The sequence below is a fragment of the Toxotes jaculatrix genome, chromosome 7 (assembly GCF_017976425.1).
Source record: "Toxotes jaculatrix isolate fToxJac2 chromosome 7, fToxJac2.pri, whole genome shotgun sequence".
Lineage (NCBI taxonomy): Eukaryota > Metazoa > Chordata > Actinopteri > Toxotidae > Toxotes > Toxotes jaculatrix.
The window spans coordinates 21,297,540-21,323,363 of NC_054400.1; the positions used below are offsets into that span (position 1 = coordinate 21,297,540).

The 25,824-nt window shown below is 41.5% G+C and overlaps 1 protein-coding gene across 3 annotated transcripts in view; it reads left to right on the plus strand.

The window, feature by feature from the left end:
• The first annotated feature begins 828 nt into the window (after positions 1 to 828).
• Positions 829 to 25,824, plus strand: part of ncor2 (nuclear receptor corepressor 2) — an 83,072-nt gene continuing 58,076 nt past the window's right edge. For all 3 annotated transcript variants that reach the window (XM_041041457.1, XM_041041458.1, XM_041041459.1), the window contains exons 1-4: positions 829 to 1,063; positions 17,496 to 17,694; positions 18,580 to 18,692; positions 24,145 to 24,322. In XM_041041457.1, coding sequence (XP_040897391.1) covers positions 17,587 to 17,694; positions 18,580 to 18,692; positions 24,145 to 24,322 — 399 coding nt within the window. In that variant the 5' untranslated portion in view covers positions 829 to 1,063; positions 17,496 to 17,586. The remainder of the gene's footprint in view (positions 1,064 to 17,495; positions 17,695 to 18,579; positions 18,693 to 24,144; positions 24,323 to 25,824) is intronic.

Genomic DNA, 25,824 nt, shown 5'->3' on the forward strand with positions numbered 1-25,824 from the left:
CAGCATGGGATGTTGTGCTCTCCCAAATACTATCGCTCAGTGTTAAGTCACTGTATTCACAGCTTGTACTTCTCCATGGGCATCAAGCAGCACAGATGTAGACTTCCACGGAGTGTCAACGCTTCAACTGACCCCTTTTGGAACCTCAGAGTTCAGACCGGAGCAGGGAGGGATGGAGAAAGAGAGAACACAGAGGGTTTTGTCCTCATAGCTGTAGAGTCAGGGACAATATATGTTGTTGATAATATGACAGTGTGTGCCAGCAATATGCTTGAACAGCGGGGATGAAGTGATTCAGGCACAAACTGAAACACTGGGTTTAGTGAATAAAACCCAGTGAATTAATTTGAGTTTAATTTAAGGATAGATGGATAGATAGATAGATGGAACTACTGCATTTGCTATATCTGTTTATCTTATATGTAATTGTTTTGTAGAAAATTGTATGCATTGCAAGACAAAAATGGAGATGAAAGCAACATATGGCCTATTTATTTGTAAAGAAATGCAATGTATGCAGATCAGCAGTTGTGCAGTGTAAGCTTTTTCCATTATCAGATCATGTCCATAACCTACATACATTTGCAGAAATCTATAAAAAAGATATTTATAAATATGTGAAAATAGATGACATGTACAGAAATTGGCTTTTTTCTTGTTTAATGCCCTATGATAATCACTGACTTTAAGACTACATCACTGTATCACTGAATTTGTTGTGGGCATGGGAAATGTGCAGTCCTTGAGTAAAGAGGAGGGGCGAGAGAGCATGCGGACCTATTGAGAGAGAGAGGCGGTTCAGTCCCGCTATGGTCTCAGCAGCAGCGGCTCAGGGAGTAGTACCAGACCACTGTGTTGTGCAGGAACAGGCACGACATAGCTGAAAACCGCCAGCGGAACAAATGAAAACGAACATTACTCTTTCGTGTGGATTAATTCAGGGGCGAGACACTCAATCGAAGCGAGAAGCTCTTTAAGCGAAATTGGACCGACTGACGAGGATTGGGACATTAGCTACTGTACGATCACACCGCCGAATGGTTTCTCTTGCCCCGCCGCTAAGGTTAGTTAGCTTCCATGGCTGGATGTCCGTTGGTTTGGGGAGGGGGTGGGGAGGGGGGGTCTGTCTGTTGTTGGGCGACGGGGTCCGGCTATTCTTTGGAGGAGAAACATACATAGCAGTACTGACCTTTTCGAGGCTATACGTTGCATTTAGCGATACGGGTCGTCGACCCTTTGGGAAATGCAGCGTTAAAGAACAGTTCAACTAGCTGCTTGCTCTCCTCACTACAGTGCTCCTAGTTGGCTGGCTATCATCAGCTAGTTAATTATTTTATAAATCAGGAACACGTGCTACATGGCTAGGCTAAGCTAGCTAACGGCTAACGGTAGCTAACCACTGAAGCTAGCTGTCAGAACTGCGGAGTAGCTAACGCCAGTTTTATTTGACAGAATTAACCATACATTGGTGCTCTCTGTTTAAACACACTATTCACACCACAACAGTACCAATATCCACAATTGATGAGTAATGTCAAATGTTTCATAGGTGTCACTATATTGTAGTGTCTGGCTAACTTCGTTAGCCTGCTAGCTTAGCTAAATACACAATAGCGCCCGGTTTGCGTTTGTAAACATTGGTTTTACATGAAGTTGACTTAATGCGCTCTGTCGATAGCTAAACTAACCCTAGCCGGCAACGCATTGCTTTGTTGTCAAATTGGTGATAAGCCGTGATTTGTTCATTACAGTTGTTTTACCAGCTTGATGTCAAGTTACCGACCTAAGTAAATGGGAACGGTAGGTGAGTTAGCGTTCAATGGCTGATTGTCTCGGATTGAGAAATTTCTGTTCTGGCAATGTACATTCTATCGAGTTGAACTGTGTTTTTCAATCTATTTCAGTTTAAAACAGTTGGATCTAGTTTGTCGGTAGTCGGCTTTAAGAGCCAGTACTTTTAAAGACGGATATTCAGGTGTACAGCGTTATTGTTAAAGACTGCCTCACTTGCCAGCTGAGCGTTATGTTGTCAAACTTTTAGAGCAGGCAGATCTTTACAGACACGTTGTTGACATCCTAGTGGTGCAGCCTCTTGTGTAATGCCAAGGGACAGAGCATTACCCCCAATTAGATGATCATTAACATCAACAAAGTAAACATGTATTGTTGTGGAAACGAATGGGTGTCTGTTTTTGTCAGCTGCCCAATCTCTACAGTGGCTTCCACAATAAGCAGTCAGATACATTACAGTTTTTGGCTGTGACTTAACAGTTTGAGGACATTTCTTTGCACCATTGCCACTGCCTCTGCACACAAAGGTTATTGAATTTGAATAGCGAAAAAGCCAAATGCGCCATTGAAGGTTTCAGTGAATACCCCATATCTAACACTGCACTAACATTCACAGTTTCATTGAATATGAAAACATATCCTTAGCATTTTTTATGTTGTGCCGTATACACTGAATGTGCTATTGAGAAACAGCAGTCTTATATTTCCGTATAGCTTTGATTGAAAGTTACAGGCACAGGGGAACTGAGTTACAGATTTAATTCAGATGATGTTTACATATTATTTCATGCTTAGGTGGACATTTATTTTGACTTTTTTGGTAGTGTTAATTTGTTTTAGTAGAGGAGTTTTTCAGCTTGAAGAAATTGTTGTATGTATCTTTTGTATGGCTGGGACATATTTTGTCACTTACAAAATATGGGTGGTATCTGGCCATACAGACAGTATGCCCAAAACAACAAATGTATATGGACTTGTGATGTGTGGTGACGACACCTCTCAAAACCTGGGAACATTAAACTGAAACAGTTTGCATATAGCTAGATAACATCAGTGGTAAGTGATACATTCTTTATGACTCTGTTGAACTGTTTTTGATTATGTAACCCAGGAGTTCCCCCAGGAAACAGTTTAGCCGAAGTGGTAGGCCATGATCTTGATGCATCTAATCTGATGATCCACTTAGTAGCTGATGACCTCTAAACATTAGCCACACTCATTGAATATATAGAATTTGCTATTTGTGGCCCGCCTCTGCTAGAGACGACAAAAAAAAAAAACCACACACACACCATCATCATGAATTACTTTAGGGCATGGCACCGTAATCGATTTGATAGATGTTTTGATACCTCACTCTGCTGAGTGTTAGTAGTTTTCTACAAACACCCCTATTTAGTTATAGCCCTTCCATTTGTATCAATACAGTTCCTTCTTGTGTATGTGTGTGTTGGTATACAACGTAATTATTTTCATTTAATCTATAAAGCGGTCAGGTGAAATAAGCCACAGTTCCCAAATGCATCAGTGTTTACTGTTCACTTCACACTGACTACATACAATAACTTCCTCTGAATAAGTTAAAAGAGGAGATACAAACACAGTGGTGTTTCAAACAAGGAGATATTTGACCAAATAATAATAACAACAGACTTTGAATCTGAACACTTGACTCCAAGTTTGTTTACCTGACAATTTGGTTAATTTGTAATATGAATGCACTTTAGGTAGTACTACATACAGTGTTAAGGTATAATACTAAGTCCTAGTGCCTGGAGGCAGTTTATTAACAGACAAAGTCTGCTTATAATCCATAACAGTGTTGCATTCCTGGCTTGACCTCTGTGTGCTTATAATATAGTGTCAGCTTGGCATTATGGATTGTAAAGAGTTAAATGAGAGTGAGGAGATATCTCCCCCTTATCCAAAAGGGTAATGGGGGCAAAGATAATCCTGTGCTCAGTGTGGTGCCCCAGGGAGACCATTTCACTGCTAGTTCAATTTCTGCTCGTGTTATGAAACACAACATAGTTATGAAACTGGAAAGGGGAGAGTTCTTGCTCACTTTTGTCTGGAAAACGATCAATCCTCACAGTGAGTTCTTGTGAGAAGAAAAACAGGCTTGTTGCATCATCATAAATCACAAAAGATTTCCATAAATATTCGAAGTATAAATGTGCTAAATTGTCACTTTTCAGTAGGGCTGCGCCTATTTTAAGAATAAACTACTATCAGAGGAATTTATTACATTAGTCCTGTAAAAATGACCAATTGTTTTTAATTGTACAAAACACGAGATCTTTTTTATTATTATTATTTTTTCGTAACATTTATGAGCAAGTTATAAAAACAGAGCATAGACACGTCATAAAAACACAGCTTACAAGAATGTTGCTCAAGCTGCATTGATGCAACATTTGTTACACTGGAATATCACTACTGCTAGATTCTGGCATATACGACCGCTTTCTGCTATTGTAATGTTATATCAGTATAAACGGTAACACGCTGTTTTCCACTGACCACTGATACTCAGCGGAAACTGGTTTGCGTAATTATGTAAAACATTGTGGAAATGATTTGCACAATCTTTGCTGGTTATTTTATTGGGTAAATGTAACCCGGACATGTTCATTCTTGATTGTAGCTTCTAGCCTGTGCAAGTAACTAGCTAGTAAGTTGAACATGCCTCTGTAACTTTTCTTTGTTGTTTTTAATGGAGTTTGGATGTGTGCCACGCCATTCTGGATATTAGAAATGGTTCAGCTTTTGTTAATCAGACTAGCTTAGGAACTGCACACAGCCTGCGAGCAAGACCTCACTGAGAAGACAAGTTCTAGTGAAAGCAAGCCTCCTTACGTTATAATTGATTCACCTGCTTGATTCTTACTTGAGCTTGGTCATCGAACACTCATGTATTGACATCCCGATTCAACATGCTGAACTGGCTGAACGACATGATAAGAGCTGACTAGAGCCAGGGATGTTTGGCCACCTACAGCTTAAAACACAACCTGGCCTTAAAATATTATTGTGTGCCTGATTTAGCCTTTCTTGAAATCTCAGCCTTAATTTCATATGTTGTTTAGTAGGTTGTATTTGACATTAAATCACATGTCAACATCTTCCTTAGTCATGTAATTTCAGTTTCAGCGTTCAGAGGAGGAGGAGAGTGAGCTTCATTTAATTTAGGCAAATCCACTCGTGGCTCTATCCAAATTTAACTGCTCTACCGATGAGAACTTGACACTGCATATTGAACTGAAATTTTATATTTACTGTAATTACAGCACACAAAACAATGATTATAGGGAAATGACACAACTTTGGTATGTTGTGGTGCACTTTACAAACCCCTAAGTTAACATGCAGAAACCAAAGAGGGAAATATGAGGCAGTCACCGTGAAACTGCCTCCCAGGCGCATTCCCTCCTCCCACCCAGTTTCCCTCTCACTGAATGAGTAACAGCAGCTGGCTAGCATTTCTTGCTCGCTAGTGGACTGCACCTGGTAGGTTTCGTGTGTGGAGAATGTTATGCTTGACTCAGTGTGGTAGAATATTATGATCAAGCACAGCTGGCTTGTAGCACTGCCTCAGATTACTCACAATCAAAGTGCCATTGAATTGGATGCAGTGCCACCTCAGGTAAAGTGGCTGCGTTGGTGCTGAAGTTGAGCAGTTGTACTATTTTCTGGGATTAACAAATGGAAAAACCATGACTATGACATGTTTGAAGAAATGCCTTTCTCATATTGGCACATGCAGAACCCAAGCAGATATGTCAAGTAGCCATTAGCCTATAGCCTCAGGATTTTTCCCCCCTCAACTTTAACGCCTTCCCACATATTTAGGATGCAGTTGTAAGGATGTAGTCGTCAAAGGGAGGGGGCTGGGTATGTGGGGTTTCTGGCCTCAGGGTTAATGGGGTCTGAAGGTCAGACTGATTCTGCGTTTGTCACTCTGTAGAGCTCAAAAGGGCCACAAGGTTTATCTGTTGCTAACACAAATTCAGTCAATTCTCACAGTATTTGCAAGAGCTAGCAGTTTTGACTCTGCAGTTTTTCTGCATGACAAAGTCAAGTCATAATCATACAATACGTTTTTTTTACTAATTGCCGCAGTTTCCTACTAAAAATGATCAAATTCAGAACCTCTGCTGCTAGTGTGGGTGAAATAACAATCAATCCTCACCTCAACAAACATGTTTACAACTGATTAATTAATTAATGTGTGTGTGTGTCTCCTTTCAGGAAGCAGGACTTTCTCCTAAGGTGTGTGCATCGTTCCTACTGTAACTAGCACCACCAATTCAAATCTCAGCAAACCAATATAAAGGCCATTTCTCGGGTAATTACATTGTTGAGCGAAGCCTGTTTTAATTTAGTGTTAACCGTGCATTACATACCTCTATAAAATGAAAACTGATTGCTTTACCAATCTTGTTGCCAGCACAATTCACTGGCAGGATAACTCTGAAGAAAACAAGCTGAGATGTTAAAATGATGTTGAAATAGCAGTGTAGTATATGGATGTTTTTCCATGAGCATGCTTTAAGCTCTAATTTAATTTTGGTGCTGAAAGCACTTTGTACAAAGAAATGAAACCAGCATTTGTTCCATTTTTGTTTTTCTGAGAGTTTGTGATTATCTAAAGAACACCAGCTGCTCTGAATTCAAACATTCTTCTAGGAAATGAACGATATATTATTGTTGTCTGTGACTTCTGTAAACATACATATTTTTCTTCTTGCGTTGTGGCTTTGAACAATGTTTAGACTGTTCTGTTTCCCTCCTGTGTGGATGACTTGCCAGTCCTGTTACTGTACACATAATTCTGTGATAGACTGCACTGATACCTGATCCTGTGTCAGTAAATGTTTGAAATTGCTACTGTCGCCTCTGTCACTTGTTTTTTTAAATCTGGAGTAACCATGATTAAAAAAGTGAAGTGCGAGTTTAGTTACTTATTTTCTCTCTGTCTCGTCTTTAATTTGACAACTTCAAATAGTTTTCATAAATATTTTTCAAACGCCGCCAGTTTTAAACAGAGTTCCTCTCCATAGCTTTGTATCACAGAAAGACAGACTAAATTCTTTAGGCTACATAAGTAATGTTTCAATAGAAAGAAATTGTACCAGTTAATAGTTGCCCCTGTGAAATCCTTTTAAAATATTCAGAAGAATCTGACACACATTTTTTTAAAAACTGTTGATTAACTTACCTATCTGTCTAAACTGTTCAGTGCTCCATCATACTGTGGTAACGTTAGATATTTGTAGTGTTTTGAAAATGGGTTAGAACGTTTTCTTGAAGCCCAGAGTCTGGTATGTATTGCCACTGCCATCATTTACATTTTTATTGATGTGTGAAAATGGAATTTACCCAAACTGTCGCATACTTAATTAACTTTAATTGCTTATGTTATCAAAGGAATTATATAACCCAAATACCAGTAGTTAAATATTCTTTCTTCCTGTTTTGCTTTTTAGTAAGTGTGAATGAGTTTGTTAGTCAGTCAGGGTCTTTGGAGATCCTCTCTAACTGCTCCTTAAGACTCCTGCTCCTATGAGAACATGATCAAACTTTTAAGCTGCTTAATTTACTTTTTTTTGGTTCATTGATAAAATCATGGAAGTACCTGCGGCGTATAACAAAACGTCACCATACCACCATCAAAATAGTCACTTGTATCCCTTTATTGTGTTGGATTGGAAACTCAAAAGCCTGTTTTTGTAAAAACCTCATGTAATATTCGTTTGGTTGCATGTTGTTTTTTGTATGTTACTAGAAATTAATTAAATTCTAAGTTAACGTAACTTATTATTCATACGGCTTTTTTATTTTGATTTCCCTGGCTATGAAATGGAGTCGCTATTAAAATCAGTCACCCATATTTAAACGTACTAAAAGAGAGGCAGGGAGCGGATTAGCAGAGATTAGAAATGGCTCTGCGGTAAGTGATTCACTTGACTCCGTTACGCAACACAAATGACGGCATGTTATAGGACATTACTCTTGTTTGTGTGTAGGCTACAGCTGTGGGTAGCGTTAAATTTATCTCTGATTAGCCTCACTTTTCTGTTGGGAATGTGTGTTACAGCACAGTTTGTTTTTCACGTTCTGGAAAGCGTGTTAGTGAGGGCAGCCAAGGGCACACACCTCAGGGCTGATGATCTTACAGTGAAAACAGTGACATGTTACAGTGAATGTATGTGAGGGTATGAAGGCCTGAGTGGAGTGTAATTACAGGTTATGGTGTGCCTGTGTGGAAGGATTGAACTCCTGCCTTGACATGTGCACTGGATCCATGACAGTGCAGTTTGGAACAAATTAGTCCTCTGAATACATGAAAACATCAAGTTGGTGCTGGTGCGATGTCTGGTTTGGGTTTTTCCTCCACTGAAACATAATTCAAAACCTTCTGTATGAAATCTAGGTGGGATGTTTTGTTTGTCATGTTGTCTGCATAAATAACACAGTCATGTAGGGCCATTAGTGTTTGGCTGTGCACTCCCACACATGTGCACTGTGACACTTTACACACACACGCACGCACACACACACACACACACACTTGAACCCTCTCATGCATAAATGGAAGCTCTGTGAAGCTGCCATGATGAGGGGCAAACACAGGCACTCAGGTTGCATGCTGCCATACAGAAGAACATTTCTAAGCTCCTGAATAATTAAGTAGCAGTGAGGAGGAAGTAGGTCAGCCCAGCAGACAAGTGTACTCCTCAGTTTTATTTCCTGCTCCTCAGGATGGAGAGCTGAATGTCAGGTGGGCTTTACGAGCAGAGCCTTCAGAGAATAGAGAGGGATTCGTAAGATGAGGTCTCATACATCAGAGCGATGCTGTTGCGTTGTGTCCTGAGCTGGAGGCGTGTTTGGTGCACCAATAATTGAACCAGTAATCATTCTTAGCAATCATTTGCACTTGATCTGTGATTGATGGTTCATCAGTCATGTAAGTTTATAATGTAGGGTATCATCAAGGGTGAAATGAATCCACTTGTAAAAGAAATTGTTTGATTCAGGGTGGCAATCAGGCAGAGCTGCTGAAGTGTTGGGACGAATGTAATTTGAAATTTTTCGATTCAGTGCCTCAAGTTGAGTTAAGTTTTACTTTGACGCTTTGAGTATACATGGTTTTTCCTTGTGTAGTGTCTGAATAGTAGGGCTGGATAAAAAAGTAATCAATTAATTAAAAGTTAATTTAAATTCTTATTTGAATGATCCAATATTGGTTCTAAAAATGCCAAGATCAATCTTTGCAGTTGCACCTTTTCTCAGTAAATGTGCATCTGTTCTAAATGGTTTGAGTAGGCAGGATGACTTGTTGTAAGTGGTTTACTTATGTAAATGTCTGCTTTGCAATTACGTTATTACAACATGCTCAAAGAGGTTATTTTAAGTTTAAAAAGTTAACATAGGAAATGGCTGATTTTATCGCCTGCCTTGAGTCATTACAGTCCCAGAATCTGTGACCTGAATGATTACAGTCAATGCAGATCTGGTGAGGTACTGGACTGTCTGACTCAGGACGGCTAGCTGACGCTGGCTATCTTGTAGTGATGGAATCTACGGAACTGAAAAAAGACTCTTCACGCTGATCTGAGCTCTGTTTGTGTTTGCTGAGGCGATTATCTCTGGCTACGATGAGCGAGGACGCAGAAGTCAACTGAGCAGTGTGTGGATTCTACTTTACTTCACTAACAAGCAACTGTCTGCTGTTTGCCAGATGAATTAGTGAGCAGACTTTAAGTTTCTGCCCTGACTGTACTCAGTGTGATCATTAAAGTGGATGTCTGTACATAGCTGAAGCTTCTGACTGTCCATATGTCCATACATGGGACTCTGACTAGCTTTCCGGCATAGTGAATCAGTGGTTTTCCCTATTTAATGCAGTGTCCCTTTATTTTTTTTTTTTACCTCTTGGAATGACTGTGCATTTACTGAGCAAATCAAAGCAAAGCAAAACTTAATGTCAGTTCTAACATACAGTTGAGTTTGCTATTTTGTGTGTGTGTATCTTTCTGTAATGTTTAGTCTTTTTTTGGTTGGGAATACATACAGCTGACGTACATATATACACCTCAGCTGTCAGCTGACTATTGGCTATAAACCTTGTGGTGTGTTCAAGTGCAAATACAACACAAAGCATTTGATCAGTCGGCCTGTGTTGGTGTGGTGTTACAGGGCTGTAAGAAGGGTTTATGTCATAATAGGTATTAGAGAGTGATCAGTCAATTTACTATAACACGCGCCATCCGCTCCGTACATGTCTGGCTACATATTTTTTAATAGGGAATTTAAATCAGCAGTAACAAAGTACTTCTGTCATTGAAACACCCAGAAGGAAGATGTTAAATTCTTTTGGCAAAATTGGTTACAACTTTTCATCAAATATTTACTCAGCAGTCTAAACAAATACACAAATACTCTACTGTTCTGTGCTCTCTCTTTGTGGTTTAATGTGTTTTGTATGTTGGTGTATCCCAGAGGTAGAAATCTCTTATTGAAGTCAGGAGTCAGCATCCCCTCTAAGATTACTTACACGTATGAACTATAAGGGTGAAATATAAAAGAATTTACACAAGCAGCTATTGATTGTTATAATTAATCGATCAGAGTAATTATGTAAAATGTGTATCCGTGGTGTCAGTGTGTGTCTGTGAACAGAGGGAGTAGCTTTCAGATCCCTCAGTGTGTTCTGGTGGAGTGCCTGTGCCTCCATGGTTACAGGGAGTCGTAGTTGGCTGAGCCACTGTGTGAAGGCCCCAGTTCTGTGCCGGCCAGCAGGGAGGGGGAGGGTAGAGCCTTATGTAATTTCACACAGTGTCGCTGAGGCGGCCGGCAGCAGGGGAACAGGCAGGAAATCCAATAGCTGCTCCGCTGTCCAGCATGGATACAGCTGGACGACCACATCTGGAGGTAACAGGCCAGCCAATCGCTGGTCCTGTTTATCTCTCTCCGCCTCCTCTGTCTCGTCTCTTCCATGTCAGACACGTACGTTTACAGTCTGTGTGGTGAGACAATGCTAATGATAGATATAATCTGCTGAAAAACTGGAACATGCCATTTGATTGTGCCCGCCCAACATTTTATCGGACATGAGGATGCCTTTTAATCATCTGTAGTCAGTATTTTTCTTGTAGATGTATAATGATAACAAAAACATGATAATACCAGATTCACCCTACCACACTCCTCCTGTCATTCGGTATATTTTTGTCACAGCAGGATATTTTCTTTTGCATTATTACTGATGCATTTTTTTTTCTTAAATACATCCTACCTGCGAAATATATTTTTGGCCTCCACCCAGTTGCACAACAGTTCTCCACAATTGCAGAGTAGTTGCCCCACACTATACTCTTATAACAGCTTACACGCTCAGTGTCATCTTTTGTGAAAATACCACATTTGTCCTTGTGATTTCCTATGAAATCACAAGCATTCAGGTTAGGTTAGCAAAATGATGCTGTGTTGGGCGGCAAAAAATCTACTTCTGCTGCAATGCAATTTAATGTGCAAGTAAAAATACACTGAGGGTTTTCTTTGTAATGTGAACACTGTTTTTTATTTGCTGTTTTCATTGATTACTGTGATGACATAGGAAACAGTGCTGTGTTTTGGCATCTAATAAACTTTTAAACACATGATTTCTTTCCTCCTACTGGACTTCCCAGGTTGTAATTCATTGTCTCACAAACATTTGTTTTCCACTACCGATAACAGTCTGACAATTATTATACAATTAAAGCCAAACATAGTCCATATTAAGGTCTCATGTGCTGCACTTTAACACTGTTTACATTTGAATACTACTTCCATTTTCAGTTTCATAATCACTTCTATTGTTTTTACTGTCTGAACTAAGTGTTGTGCAGTCAGGTTCAAAATGAAAGGCGTGGTTGAGACTGTGGTTAAGGGACATGATTGTACCTCTTTCCGTCAGACAAATTACAGCTGTGTCAAAGTTTACTGGGTGTTCACACTTTTCTCACAGTGCATTCAGTTGCTGACTTTGTGTTGTGACCGCAGAGTTCCTGTCTGAAAGTTGTGTGGAGGTAAGGCAAGATCAGCTTGGGGTGCAGGGATGTTCTTTCACTCTTTGGTACTAATAGCAATGCTCTGGCCACCTGCCTGCCAGGAGCTGCGCTATATATCAGGCTGGCACACAGGCAATAATTATATCACCTGCTGCCTTTTATAGCCCTTCTCTGTCACCTAACATTTGATTTCTACTTCCCTGTTAGTAACTCCCTCTCTTGCTTGCCAGTAAATGGTAGGAGGAACTTTCTAATGTGGATTTAAAGAATTCTGAGATTCCACTGATAGTGTTAAGTGATTTTTGACCGGCAGAGATTAATACGATGAGGTGGCAGTGACGTTGCAGAAAAAAAGAACTATAGCCTTGTGTTTATTTTCTCTGCTGCCTGTGAAGTTAAGCACACACCCACAGCAAAATATTTTACATTATGGCCTCTGGACTGTGTTGACCTGTTGTCTTCCCTTTTTGTAATGTCAGTGTGACTGTGTCGGGACAGGGGCATTCTGCCTTGTCAGCATTTTCTTGGATATTACTACTTGGCAGTGTAAAGTGCATTGCACTGGGGTTTGGCAAATCTATGAGTGTTTTTCCTGCTGTTGTCTAATGGTTAATTTAAAGGTGCTTGCAGTCGCCTTCCTATTTTTTACCGGCTGTTGTACTGTGACTTCCTCCCCTTTTACTTTGCCCCTGTTTCCATTAGTTTAACTCTTGGCATGCTGTTGTCAACACATAGGCCAAGAGGAACGTACCATTGTACCATTAAATGTACAAGAGTTTTAAATTTATTATTAAATCTATTGCATAGAAAGCAGTGAGGAAAACGATTATTCAGCCTCTTAAGAAAAATACAAATCAGAAACAGGCTTTGAATAGTACCCTGGGTAATGGCAGCGTTATAGCCAACTCCACAGATAGTTTTGATAAAACAAAGAAATGGGTGAGGTCACTTGGAAAAGGCTTAAGTGTTTCTACAGTGTCTGTCTCGAGGAGCTGAGCTTACTGCACAGATTGACCTTGTTTCTGCACTCTGACCTTAAAAAACCTCTTGGGGCCCCCAGTACCGAAGCGTCGGTGGATTAATTACGAGAGCTTTGTTTCTATGTTAAATTCGGATGGATGGGGAGGGAGGCGAAGGGTGGGAGTAGAGCAATCAGCAACTGCGGATGAGTTCTGAAGCCGACGCAGGAGTTCAGTAAAGTCGGTACATAATTTCTACAAGATGTTAGGGTGCGAACAGCATGTGACTCTTTGTGTGCACCTTAAAATATGAACAGGACCACCCAAGCTGTAAGTAAAGATTCGAAAATCATTTGGAAAGCAAGAGTTTGCATGCATGTACAGTGTCTGTTGAGCAGTTCAGTATTGAGGTTGAGGGTGAGTGAGTGAGCGGGTAAGCGAGCGAGAGCCTCCTTGTCCGGGGCCCTTCGGTAATGAGGCTCCAGGGAGATAAATCCTTATGAGACCTGACAGGGTGCCACATTCCTAGGCTGAGAGTCCTAGCAGCCCCCCTCCCCTGAGCACAACTCTAGGGCACTGCTTTATAGACTTCTGATGTTGTTCCCAGACCAAGCCGTATGCCCATTACAGTACACTCATCTGCCTTTTCACAACAGCTCCATGCGTTTGAAAGGAGCCATCATGTTTTTTGGCTGTCATAGTAATTGCAGAGGGCCTTTGCTTGACAGCTCGAATCTCTTAATGTGTTTTTTTTTTCTTCTGTGTAAAAATACTGGCGAAATATTTTTATGGGCATATAATTAACAGTGCATTATTGCTGTTATGGGTCGATCACACTCTCAGTTCTATCAGGGTCCAAGCTTTGCTGTCAAGGCTCTCATCAAAAAATATGGTACAATCTGTTGAATCTCTTGTACTCTTTTTGGAGCTGGACTGTCAAGCTACCAAGTCAGACTAGACAGAGATTTGATTAACTGTTTATGTCAGTAGAATTAAACTGTTGTTTGAAGTCAGCCTCCTGCTCTCCTTGGCAGGCTGGGAGCCGTCTGTGTGCTCTGTGCTAGTATTTCCACAGCCATTCCTAAAATGGAGAGGGAGGGTGGGGGGTAAGAGGATGAAATGTTGGCTTGCGCCGCTGAAGGCTGAGGCCCACTCTACTCTGTGGAGAAGACGAAAGGAAAGGAGAGGGGAGAAGGAAAGCACGCTAGAGTGAGAGAGTGAGGTGACTGAGTTCATTCGCAGTGTTGGCAGTGAGCCATCGACTTGCCTGTGGGTGTCTGTAGCAGTGCCAGTGCATGTGTTTAGCCTCTCGTCTGGAAGGCCCCATTCGCCTCAGAGTTTATGTCAAAGCTCTCTCATTGTGTTGGCCCTCTCATCTTGATTCAGGTTTTTTGTCCTCTGCAGATCTTGTGACTGCCTTCAGACTTGTTTTCCTCCTTCTCAGGGGAATCTCTCTGGACTGGACCGTCATCAAAGAGAGGCGTCTGAGGAGGAGGATGGCTTATCTCACCCACTCTTTGTCTTGCTGGCCTCTTTTTTTCCTACCCCTTTCTTGAGCATATTTGTATTCCATGTCAATATCGTGGGTTTTTCCTCATCTAGTATTTCACCAGCTTTGAGACCTACTCAAGGACTTTAGCACCTCCCTTTGTGTGGTGTGTTTATCCAGGTTTTTCTGACCTAAAGATGAGTGTGCACCAGCATCTTGAAAATATTTGAAGCCACAGTTAAGACTACTTGACACAAAGGCAAAGTGTCTAGTTGGTGTGAGACTTTCAGCAGTGTTTTCCTATCTTGTGGCCTCTGCGCCTATGTTTACAGAGCTCCTCTGTTCCTTAAAACCAGAGCCATGTTCTGCCTTTCGTAACAGAGCTCTTTGCGTAACTGAAATCAAGTGACACTTTGTGTTTGTGACAGTCGAGCAGGAAGGAAGGGTAGATAGTGCCCCTCTTTGTGCAGCAAAGAAAAAGAGTCAAAACTAGAGTCAGACAATGGAGACTGGCACACTGGCACTCTACCATAGGTTATACTGTGCCAATGATGTGGCTATCTTGTGGTGTTAAGTGGCTTCAGGTTCATAATTCTGTAAAATAGTGATTGTTTAGTGCTGGTTGCAGAGGTCTTTACTCAGAACCATGTCTATGCCAGGAGACTTTGAAAGGACAACCAAGAGGAACAAGGGCCACCACTGGTGATAGCTGACCTGGCTAGTGAGTTAACGTTACACAATTTTTGAGTTTGACCTAGTGCACATGCCTGGTCTGGTGCACATGCATGGGACAGCACTGGCATTTATGTTAATGTAACCACAGCTTGTTTACTAAACAGAAAGTATTTCATGCCAATAAACATGCACACTAGCAAAACATGATGGCAACCTCCTGACAGCAAGGAGAAGCGTCCCCTTATTTGTTCATGTTGTTTGAACATGAACAAGTTAAAAAAAAAAAAAGTTTAACCAGAATAGGACAAAGAATGAGAAACAAGAAACAGTACACACATGCACAAAACTAGTGTCCAGTTTACTTCTCTGGTGGTGCGGTCATAGTCGGCAGGCATGCACTCAAAGTTTGGGCTATACAAATCTAAATAGAAAACAGGCTTTCAGGGGATATCCTAGCTATCCCATTGATGATTCTTTTCTTTAAATAAACAACCATTTTTTAAAGCTACATCTGAATATTCATGTCAACATAAAAATAACACTTATGTTATTTTCATCTAGATATCCTTTGTTTTCAAGAACAGACTTGAAGTTCACTATTAAATTCAGTGTTAAATCTCATTTATTGTCATTTAGAAATAAAATTAATGTGGATTTTTTTTTTCCAGGAGTTTGACTCTGTGGTGGTGTTATTTCCATTCAGGTAACAAAATTGCAGCGCACCCACTTCGCTGTCTTGTCAAGATTTCTATCAGTGCCATGTTGAGAGCCTGTATTTCTGCCACCGTGCCTCTTGTTGTGTGCCTCACACAGTGCTGAAACATGAGCTATGAGAGAGGCGTCATTAGTCACTGACTCATAGAAATGGCAGGAGTCCTAATTTCTCTGTTGGCAGGAGTCACAGGGACACATATCACAAGTATTAGTCCAGCTACTACTACTATCACAGTGTTTTTGGAGTGCCTGAGAATAGAACAACAACAGGCTGGACAGAGCTGAACGTTGTCTAGACCTTGAAAATCCCCAAATTCTTTCCCATTAATGGTTTGAAACTAATTTCATATTCATTCAAGTTTATCATATCCACCAATTTGAAGTTTAAGGCGCATGTTAGGAATCAGGAATATGTTAGGATTAGGATTAGATCCTAAATAAATCAAAGGTTTGTTATTGCCCTAAACTGTCAATTATTTTTGAATCAGTAACTTGATAGTCTCCACAGCCAACGTGGTATAGCATTTATGCATCAACAAGGCAATAGCAACAATACTTTTAAATAAACTCCAAAGATCAGTTGTAGATCAGTTGGCAGTTGTATTTACCTTTATGTGCCACACCATAATAAAAAAATAAAAATTCATAAACTGTTAACTGTCAGTGTGACAAACAGTTACAGGTCTAGTTCCAGTTGAAGACAGTAATGACTGAAAAGGCAGACAGGACTGTCTGCCTTTTGCTTGGTTGCTAGCGCTTTCACTTTGGGATCACAGGCTTTGTGTATATTTGGTGAGATTGTACCATTTCAGGTGGTGGAAAAGGTTTGCTGTTTTTCGTCAACACAGATCGCTTGCACAAACCCCAACCATTTTTAAATCACCGGTGTTGTGTGACCTCTCCTTGCCATGGTTTCCTCACCTTTTGCTGATGCCTGTCACTCCTCACGGCCCCTCATTTTTCAGTTTCTAACAAGCTGTGTTGGTTGTTTTTCCCCTTGCTTCAGCCCTATGTGTCAGCTACGTAACCCTATTGCTGTATCTTAAATCTGTACCATAACTGTTTTATCTACAGTTATGTTTTGTCTGTGTGGTGTGCTGTAGTCAGCATCGTAACTGTAACAGGATTATGGCCCTTTCCTTCTTTCTTCTGTACTTCTGTGCAGAATAAACATGTCTTCCCTTAGCTTTTGCAGAGAGGGTATGTGGGGGTGTGCTGCAGCTTAGTGTGTGTCTGTTTTTACTTAAATCATTTTTCTTGGTCAATATGTGACACACTCCTTGTAGATGAGGACTCTCTGGTTTGCATAACGTCATCTGGAATTAAAATCTAGTGCCTGACTCTCAAGGCCTACATCTCTATCTGTCATTGAGTTATTTATATTGCCTCTAAAGCCCCATTAAACTCAGAGTATTTTTGGTTTACCGGCTAGCTGCTTGATTTGGCTGGTCTCTGTCTGTGAGCCCTCAGTGTGAGGACAGTGGCCCATTCAGTAAGCGGTGAAGGAGGGGTTCATTCTAGCAGGTGCAGGGACTCTCACTCCTTTACGAGGAGCAATGGAGGGGGGAGCAGCTGTGGTAGGGAGGTGATGACATTCTGATATCCGGAGCAGACAGACACACGCTTTCATCTCTAACTACTCTGGAACTGGTGGCCAGAAAACATCAAATTGTTCCCGAGCAACAGTTACACATATTGCACAACGTTTTATGCAGTGTTCCATGCAGGTTTGAAGATGTCGAAGGTAAATCGTCGACTCACCTATAAAAAATGTCTCATGGCTCATGTGTTTTTTTTTTTTCTCTTCAGGTTTCTGGCTAAGAGAAACAGCCGATAATGCACGGCATCTGCTCTGCAGCCACACCCACTTCCTGCTTGTAGAGGAAGCGGCTGTGCCAGCATGTCCTCTCATCCCCAGTCTGTGCCGCCGGGCCGGAGGACTGGACTGGACACACGGCACCTGCCAAACCCTGCCACTCTACCACTGCAGCTGCAGCGGGCGCACACGGTAAGGGCCCTGGCATATGATGCGTTTAATGGCACCACCTGTAGATCCTCAACATTTTAGAGATTTTTACTGTAGCTGTAGGTTAGACTGTGCCTGCATGGTGGATATTTAGTAAACAGGGTATTACTCTGAACCATTAGAGAGGGTCTGACCCCAGGGGCCCCCATGGGTGTTTTTCCAACAGAAACATTCCCAGGTTTCAATGTTGTGCACACAGAACCCTCATTAGATGTTTGAGTTGAAAGTTCATGTTGCCATCACGGAGTCACATTAAGGCTTCCCCATTATTTCCACCCACATCTCCTAATTATCAAGATTATGTTCTTCTACATATCACAGACAAAGCTGTCTGTACTTCAAAGAAGAGGCCTCAAGGTGATGCAGAGGTTCATTCTATGACCTCCAGTGTTTGCAAGCCTTTTTTTTTTTCTTCTTGTATGGTGGGAGAATCCAGGGCTTACCCCCCAGGATCCCCACAGCTGCACATGCAGTTAATCCTACCGCTAGCTCTTGTCATCGTGTTCAGGAGGAGATGAGAGTTGATGGGCTGTGTCCCACAATCCCAGATCGACAGAGGTGTTAAAGTAACTGTTACCCCACTTGTGTGAGAAACAAATGAGAGCAGGAGAGAAAAGGACTGGGTATCACATAGGAAAAATCATATCCACCAATTTATAATATTTTTATTGTATTGTGTATGTGTGTGTGTGTGTGTATGTATATATATATATATAGATATAGATATAGATATATATAGATATATAGATATATATCTATATATATCTATATATAGAATTTTTTTTTCCTCTTTTCATTCAGGCGTCTTTGCATCATTCTCAAAGAGCAGGGATCAATGCTGAAAGCTTTTTGTTGTTTGTGTTCCAGGAAGTGGGACTGGTCGACTACCACTCTCATGCCAGGGACTACAGTTCCCACCTGGCTCAGCCCCATCGCCGTCGGCCTTCCTTGCTTACAAAGTTTCAGCCTGGGAATGAGAGGTAGGTTCACTGTTCACATGCACAAAGTCTGTTCCTCCATGAGCAACATATTGTCGTTGGTATGTAAAAGAAAAGGTTGAAAATGGCTACATGAACATACACCATGCTAATAGAATTGTCTAAACATATTAACATCCTCCTCTGCTGTGGTTTGTGGATGATGTAATATTTTCTAGATACTAGATGCATGTTTTGTTATTCACTGTTAGTCAGCACAAGAATTGTACACCACTCTCATGAAAATGGTAGTGTTGCCCCTTTAATGTATTTGTCCTTGAGTCTTGACAACTGCGGGACAAAGCATGCTCAGTGGAAGCTTCATGCAGGCTGCATTTTTATGCAGTATTATTCTACTAAAGCCTCTGCCTGTTAACCCTCCCCCAGTGTAATCCTTATGTAATTGGCATCCGCAAGCTGTTCCTCTGTAATGTTGTGTTAAATGGCTCAACAGTGCAATGGAGCTTGTAGAGTTTTGCCATCTTCAATAGACCAACAGTAAGTCAGGCAAAGCATTGTATGAGTAGTACTTTCTCTCTGGAGACTCGGGTCTTGTACCTACCAGAGTTGTTTATTATTTATATAGCCATGCTTTTTTGAGGATGACTGTTGATGAGTACTTATGAATAATTTATGTGCTTTCCATGAATTTTAAATGATGCACAGAGAATAAGTCACAAGAATTTTTTTTTTCTTGTCAGTTCCTTGTCATGGCAGTTTCTTGTGTATGCTAGAACATGCAAGGAGTATAAGATTTAATTTTCAAGAGGTTGTTTTTACTAGAAATGAGCTGGCAGATATTTGTCACATGAACCGTGTGTCAGGTGTGGAGTTGGGAGGGGGGCTGTCTTTCAAGATATGTCAAATCTTTTGTGTGTTTGGAACGCAATGGAGTTACAACAGCAGACACCAAATGGCAGAATGACTCTGTAGTGGCAGGTCACCGTTGCGTGTTGTGTCAGCATCTTCAAGTAGCAATCAGATAGGATTATGGTCCTCAATGTAAAGCACAGAGCTGTGTGCAGGGCCCTGTTTAATGGTTAGCATAGCCTAGCCCACAGTGTGAGAACACTGGGTCATGGGTTGATACAGAAATAAACACCACATTGTTCAACTCCTGCCCACCAGCTCCTGATGGCTGACACCTTTCATTCAATCACGGGTGGTTTGGCACACGATGCCTGTTCCTCCAAGGCAGATCCCATGTTCAACTTCTACACTAGAACAGTGAAGTTGTTTTTCACCGGATAAAAAACAAAAAAAACAAAAAGCCATCATATCAAAAGAGGAGACTAGCAGTTAGACCGTGTTTCTTTGTGGAGACTGAAATAAACCGCTAGTCTTGCTGGCAGGCGTCTGTGGGTGGGGAGGCTTTCAGTTGAATATATCAGGCCCTCAGCATTCCTATAGAGGGCTTAGAATCAGGTCTGAAGCCCTCATTCTGCATTCTCATTCAGAGTCTGAATAGTGTAATTCTGGCCTTGGCAATCCTTCAATCTATTCTCCTCTCAGATGTGTGCATGTCTTTTCATAAGACTCAGTAATTCTGCACACCACGTCTCCATTTGTAGCAAGCTTGAGGTTGTTCACATTCTGACAGAAAATGTAAGCACTTAAATGGCCTTAGAAATGGCGCTTTCCTTCAAGGATGGCATTATCTCTTTCTCAGTGCGATAGATCTATGTATCCCTCACCTGCTCTTTAATTGTCTTGGACTGAAGGTGAGGTGAAAATGTGCTATTTAGTTAATGCTTCAGATTTGCCCTAATGACAGGTCAGAAAACCACAACAGGATAATCACTGGCGAGCCACTGTGCGAGTTGTTTGTTTCATCCTCCTCTTTACTCCAGGCTATATCTCAGTCACTCCGCCTCTTCCCATCTGTCTGCGATCACCCAGGCTACATCAGAAAGGGAGAGAAGAAATTTTATAGCAAGCATAACAAGACAGAGAGTAGAGTGCAAACAAATCTGGTGCACTAATGCAAAATTAGTGTTCACTATCTGTGATTATTCTTGTCATTTATCTGTGAACTTAAATTAATCTAGTAAATGTGTAGCAAGTGTCCCTCACACTTAATTCCTCTTAATTATTATGACTTTAGTTACATTTTTAAATGAATAGTTATTAACAGGGTTCTTTTTCTTTGCGCATTTACCTTCATAGTTATGTTTGTGGTTTTTTGTACAATCTTTCTACATGTACCTTTTAACTAGTAGTTAGAAAGGAAAACCTTTAAATACTGATAAGGAGTTTATTCTATTGTGCTGAATCATAGTCTAAGAATTGATTGCTTTCTCCACCTCAACCCTTTACCACAGAGTGTCTTGTGGATCCCAAAGTCCACCTTCCAATTCTTTGTAATTTATTAGACAAATAAAGTTTTAGCACATCGCCTTCAGTCATCACAGTATCCAGTGTTTAGTGGTTGTAAATATCCCTGTCCCCTGTTGGTTTGGCCATTAGGACTTTGATGAGTGTGATTTATATGTTCAGCCACATGAGCATAGAAGTTGAGTGCTCGACCACATTTTACTTTTTTCTTGGACTCCACTCGTTGTCTTTCCCCTTCTGTGCACTTACTTTCTTTATTTCAGTCCCTCCAGCTGTGGTGCAGTTAGTCTGGCTTCACTCTGTTAGCCGTCCCCTTGCCACACATAGCTGTAGAGCTGCTTGTCTGGGGACCAACGAAGAGATTGGCAGCCACACACACGGCGTAGTGCTTTCACAGTAACAGGCTGCTATCAGCATCCATGATCTCTGTTCTTGCCGTAATGGGGCCCATGCCAGTAAGAAAGTGATGGAGCTGTTGTGGGCCGTTGTGGTGTGTGTTTTGTTACCCCCTTCCCTCTCCTCCCCACATGCTCTGGACCCCCCCCCCCCCCCCCCCCCCACACACACACACACACACACACACACACACATCTCTTTCTCTCATCCTCCAGACAAATCCTCCCCAGGGATCAGCTTATTCTGCACGCTCACAAGAGGGAGAGGGAGAAAGAAAGAGGGAAAGAGAGGGAGAAGAGGGGGGTGGGTGGGATAGAGCTTGATGATGTGATTATGTAAGTGCCAGCCCTCTATGGAGATGAGGAAGTGTGCGACTGAATGAGTGAGAAATGTGTTCGGGGGAGGCAGTCACACACCAGCTGGGTATTAATTTTGGCCTCCTATTTTTTGAGGTACTATTTAGGCAATCACACATATAAACATCCACAATATATATCTTTTCTTGACACTCTGTGACGTTTTTTAACATGCAGATTTTGCCCCGCATGTTATATAAGTGACATGACGTATCTCTCCTGTGTAAACCTCTGGCCCAGTCAGAGGATGGTCTCGATTGTTACACCACCCCACCAACACCCTACTAGACACAGACAGGCTCCATGCTCTTTGGCACATACAGAAACCACACACTAGGCCATTGTGGGCCTGGACCAGCAATTATGGTTGTGTTTTCCCTCTTCTCTTCAGAAGCCACTTCCATTTTGACACTGGCAGCAAAGTCACTGACATTCTGGCATCTGCCTCCAGGGCAGACTTGAGAAAACCATTCCCTTAGAAAGAACAGAGAGCCATTTACAAGTGGGCTAATAAAATTTCCCAGATCTAAGTAGCTAGTGCAGTTAACATTTGGAGGCTGTCGTTTGACTACACACCAAGAGTCTGTTTTACTGTTGCACTCTAGCTTGTTGCCGGCTACCCCCCCCCCCCCCCCCCCCCCGGTGTACTAATGAGTTTAATGAATGTGATGAATATGTGCAGGAGGTAGTTTATAGTAGCACCATGCATATAGCAGATCATGACCAGATCACATTACAACACGGTGCTTCCCCCTCCTCCCGTGGCTGTTAGTGTAATTGTTAGCATTCCCAGCCATCCAGCTCAGTTCTAGTTTTGGGGTACAGTATGGGGAGTGCCATAGCTCTTACTGCAAGTCTAAACAAAGCCGTTTTTTAGCTTGTGTTTTTAGCTTGTGACCATGGACGACATAGCACTGCCTGTGAAAGGCCCCACACAAGAGCCACTCTGCCATATGCCGTTATATTTAAAACCATTAGATGGTATTGTTACAGTGACTCACCATTTCCAATTTTCTTGCTTCCCTTTCTTTCCACTTTCCACTACTGAGTGACTCATTACATGTTCCCAATTTGCAGAAAAATAGTCTTCAGTGATTACTTTCTGATGATTCTGTTTGAACCAAGGCAAGCCAGCTGGCGTTTGTGTGCGCCTTGAACACAACAGTAAAGATTTAGGTCAGCCTGATCTCAGGCTGTAACTGTCATTTTGAGCTTTTGTACAAATGTGTCTTTGTGTGGTTATATGTAGCTTGTGTAAATGGGATTTGATTAGACCACTGTATTCACACAGAATCAGCACCAAGTCTCGTCTGTTGCTCAGAAGATCAATATCGTCTCAGTGTTACTGATTATTTAACCTGGGGTATCAATTGGACTTGAAATTAGCTGATTCTTTTTTTTTTTTTTTTTGTCTTTTGCCTGTTGATTTGATTGATTGTCTCACTCTGTTTGCTCCAGCTTTCACTTGAGTATGCTATTGAGGTCAGGTCTAGTATTTCAGGCAAAAGATCCCTACAGTCAGATTGTCAGACTTCACACATGGTCCTTATCCTCCATTAGGTTTTCCTTGGGACGAGTCTCTCCCTCCTACAGTATCAGATTTGGCTCAGCTTTCATCAGATTCAGCTGTAATTCATCTGCTTCAGCCTGTACCTTAGCTTAACTGTGCTTTGATCTGAATGCCACTATATGCACTATATCCATGCTAACCTTTGTATGTTAACATGCCTGAACTTAACTTATGGATTTTAACATGCTGATATTTACCATGCAACATTAGCCATCTTGCTATGTTAGCTTTAATTTCGAAATACAGCTGGGAATTTCAAGAAATCATTAGTTCTGGAGATAAATGAAATGCTGCTGCTCAAAAAGTAATTACGGCTCATCCTGTGGTGTCCATAAATGTCTATTCAAAATGTCATCGTGTTTCAGTCTGGAGTGGACCACTGTGTTTTATTCAAGGACTTAGAGAGTCACCTACGCTGCTATTATGGCTAAAAAAATCTTTTTCCAGAAGGTATGCAAAGGCATCTGGACTTCCATCCAAACAGAGTCTTCAGTTCTCTCATCTGAAAGGGAGAGGTCCAGATGCCTTTGTATACCTTTTGGAAATACCATGACCTGGATGACTGTGGCACTTCACAGACATGTGGCTAAAAACCTTGAAACAAGACACCGATATATCAAGGAAAACTTTCTACCTTGCTATTTTCTTTCATCAGCAGTTACTTTAGAAACACTAGAACAAGGCTTGTTATCACAAGCCCTATATTGATAACTGCTTCCTGTAGTTTGCTGTGCTTACTGTGTTGGTAGCTTTCTCGACTTTCTTCTAATCTGCTGCGTTTGTATTGTTTCTGTTGCAGAGGACAAGAGCAGCATATCCGCTATGAACACATTTACCTGCCAGAGCCCAGCAGCCAGTCAGAGGTGGAGTATGCGGAGATCAAACGGGCTCGTTTAGAGACCGGACCAGAGTCTCTGATGAGACCCTCGTCCCACCGCCCAACATTGCCCCTGGGAGGGGCTGAGGATATGGCAAAGGTCAGTAGTCACAATAACATACAGTGCAGGATTTTGACAGTTTGGTCAACCAGCAAATGACAGATCATCAGAAGTCGACTCATCTTATATCGGGATATACCAAGCTGTCTATTACCACAACGACTTTGAATGAATAGTGCAATGTTAGAAATTGCACTGGTATTTTGAAAATCACTGTCAGCGCCTCCAGTGGTTACACATGCACAAGGCTGCTTTAAGAAATTATCATTCATAATGTGCATACTTCTTCTAAAGAATGTGACAACGGTATTCTTGAGATCTGGTGTTTTTTTGGGGTGAATCCCATCAGGCCTCTTTCTGAACCACAAAGGATATTATTATTATACATGCCGCACCAGGAGTCACAGAAGGAGATTCTGTATTGTAGGAGCTGGAGCTCTGTGAGCGGTAGTGGAAAGACTAAGGGAGTTGTGAAACAGCAATTAATAAATAATAGAGCTGACCTAGATTTCAAAAGAAACCGTGTGAACCGCACATCAAAACGACTTGCTTGCAGTGTAGAACCGCTGATGGGGAGGTGTTCCTGACATTACACAGAGTGCTTCAAACTGCCAGAGGAGGCAGACAGCCAAGGAATGGTAAATAGATACACCAATAACAGAGGGTACAGGGAAAAAAAACACACGGACTCCTAAGCTAGCAGGCTGATATTCAGGAATGCCAGTAATTCTCTTCAGAGCAGTGAGGGCTGTAAACCCATTATATAAGTCATGTCAGATACAATCACTGCATGAAACAAGTGCACCAAATGATAGTGGGATTGACGGGGAGATGGAACTGAAAATGAGGCAAAGGGCAAGCGAGAGAGGCACAGATAAAGGGGAAAAGGAAAAGAGGGAGTAGGCCAGAAGTATGAGACAAAGCTGAAGTCTGCATCATGACTCACATGGACAGTGAATCAGAGAAGGGCAGAAGCAACATTTTCATATTGTGCACTCCTCCTGACTTTGTGGTTAAAAAAAGAGGATGAGACAAAAGATCAGATTAGAGTGTTCTCCTTCACAAGGGAGGCTCTCACGAAATTTCCGTGCATGTCATATTTGCCATATAAGGCTGAAAAAGTGAGCAGTGCTGTTGGTGTCAGTGACATTTACAGTGGTTATGGAAGAGAAACACCCCCTTTCAGAACATTCGCATTTTGTTGCCTCACAGCCTGAAATGAAAGCACGCACAAAAACAGCAGAATTCCGCCAGGTTTATTTACTCAATGAAACTTACAACATCCAGAGGAAACAAAAAATAGCGGCAGTTCTGAAAATAATGACCACCACTGCCCAGCAGAACAACCCTTGTAAACTCAATCAGGTGTAACTAATGACCTTCTGGATCACACAATAAGGTAACGGGCTTCCACCTGTGATCAGTTGTAATGATTGTGATTTGTTAACAATAAAAGCTGCTATTCCTAGAGCGTTCCAGGGCTTGGTAGTGCAACTGCAGGCAAACAGTTTTCCATGGATAGCAGAAGAACATGGATTTCA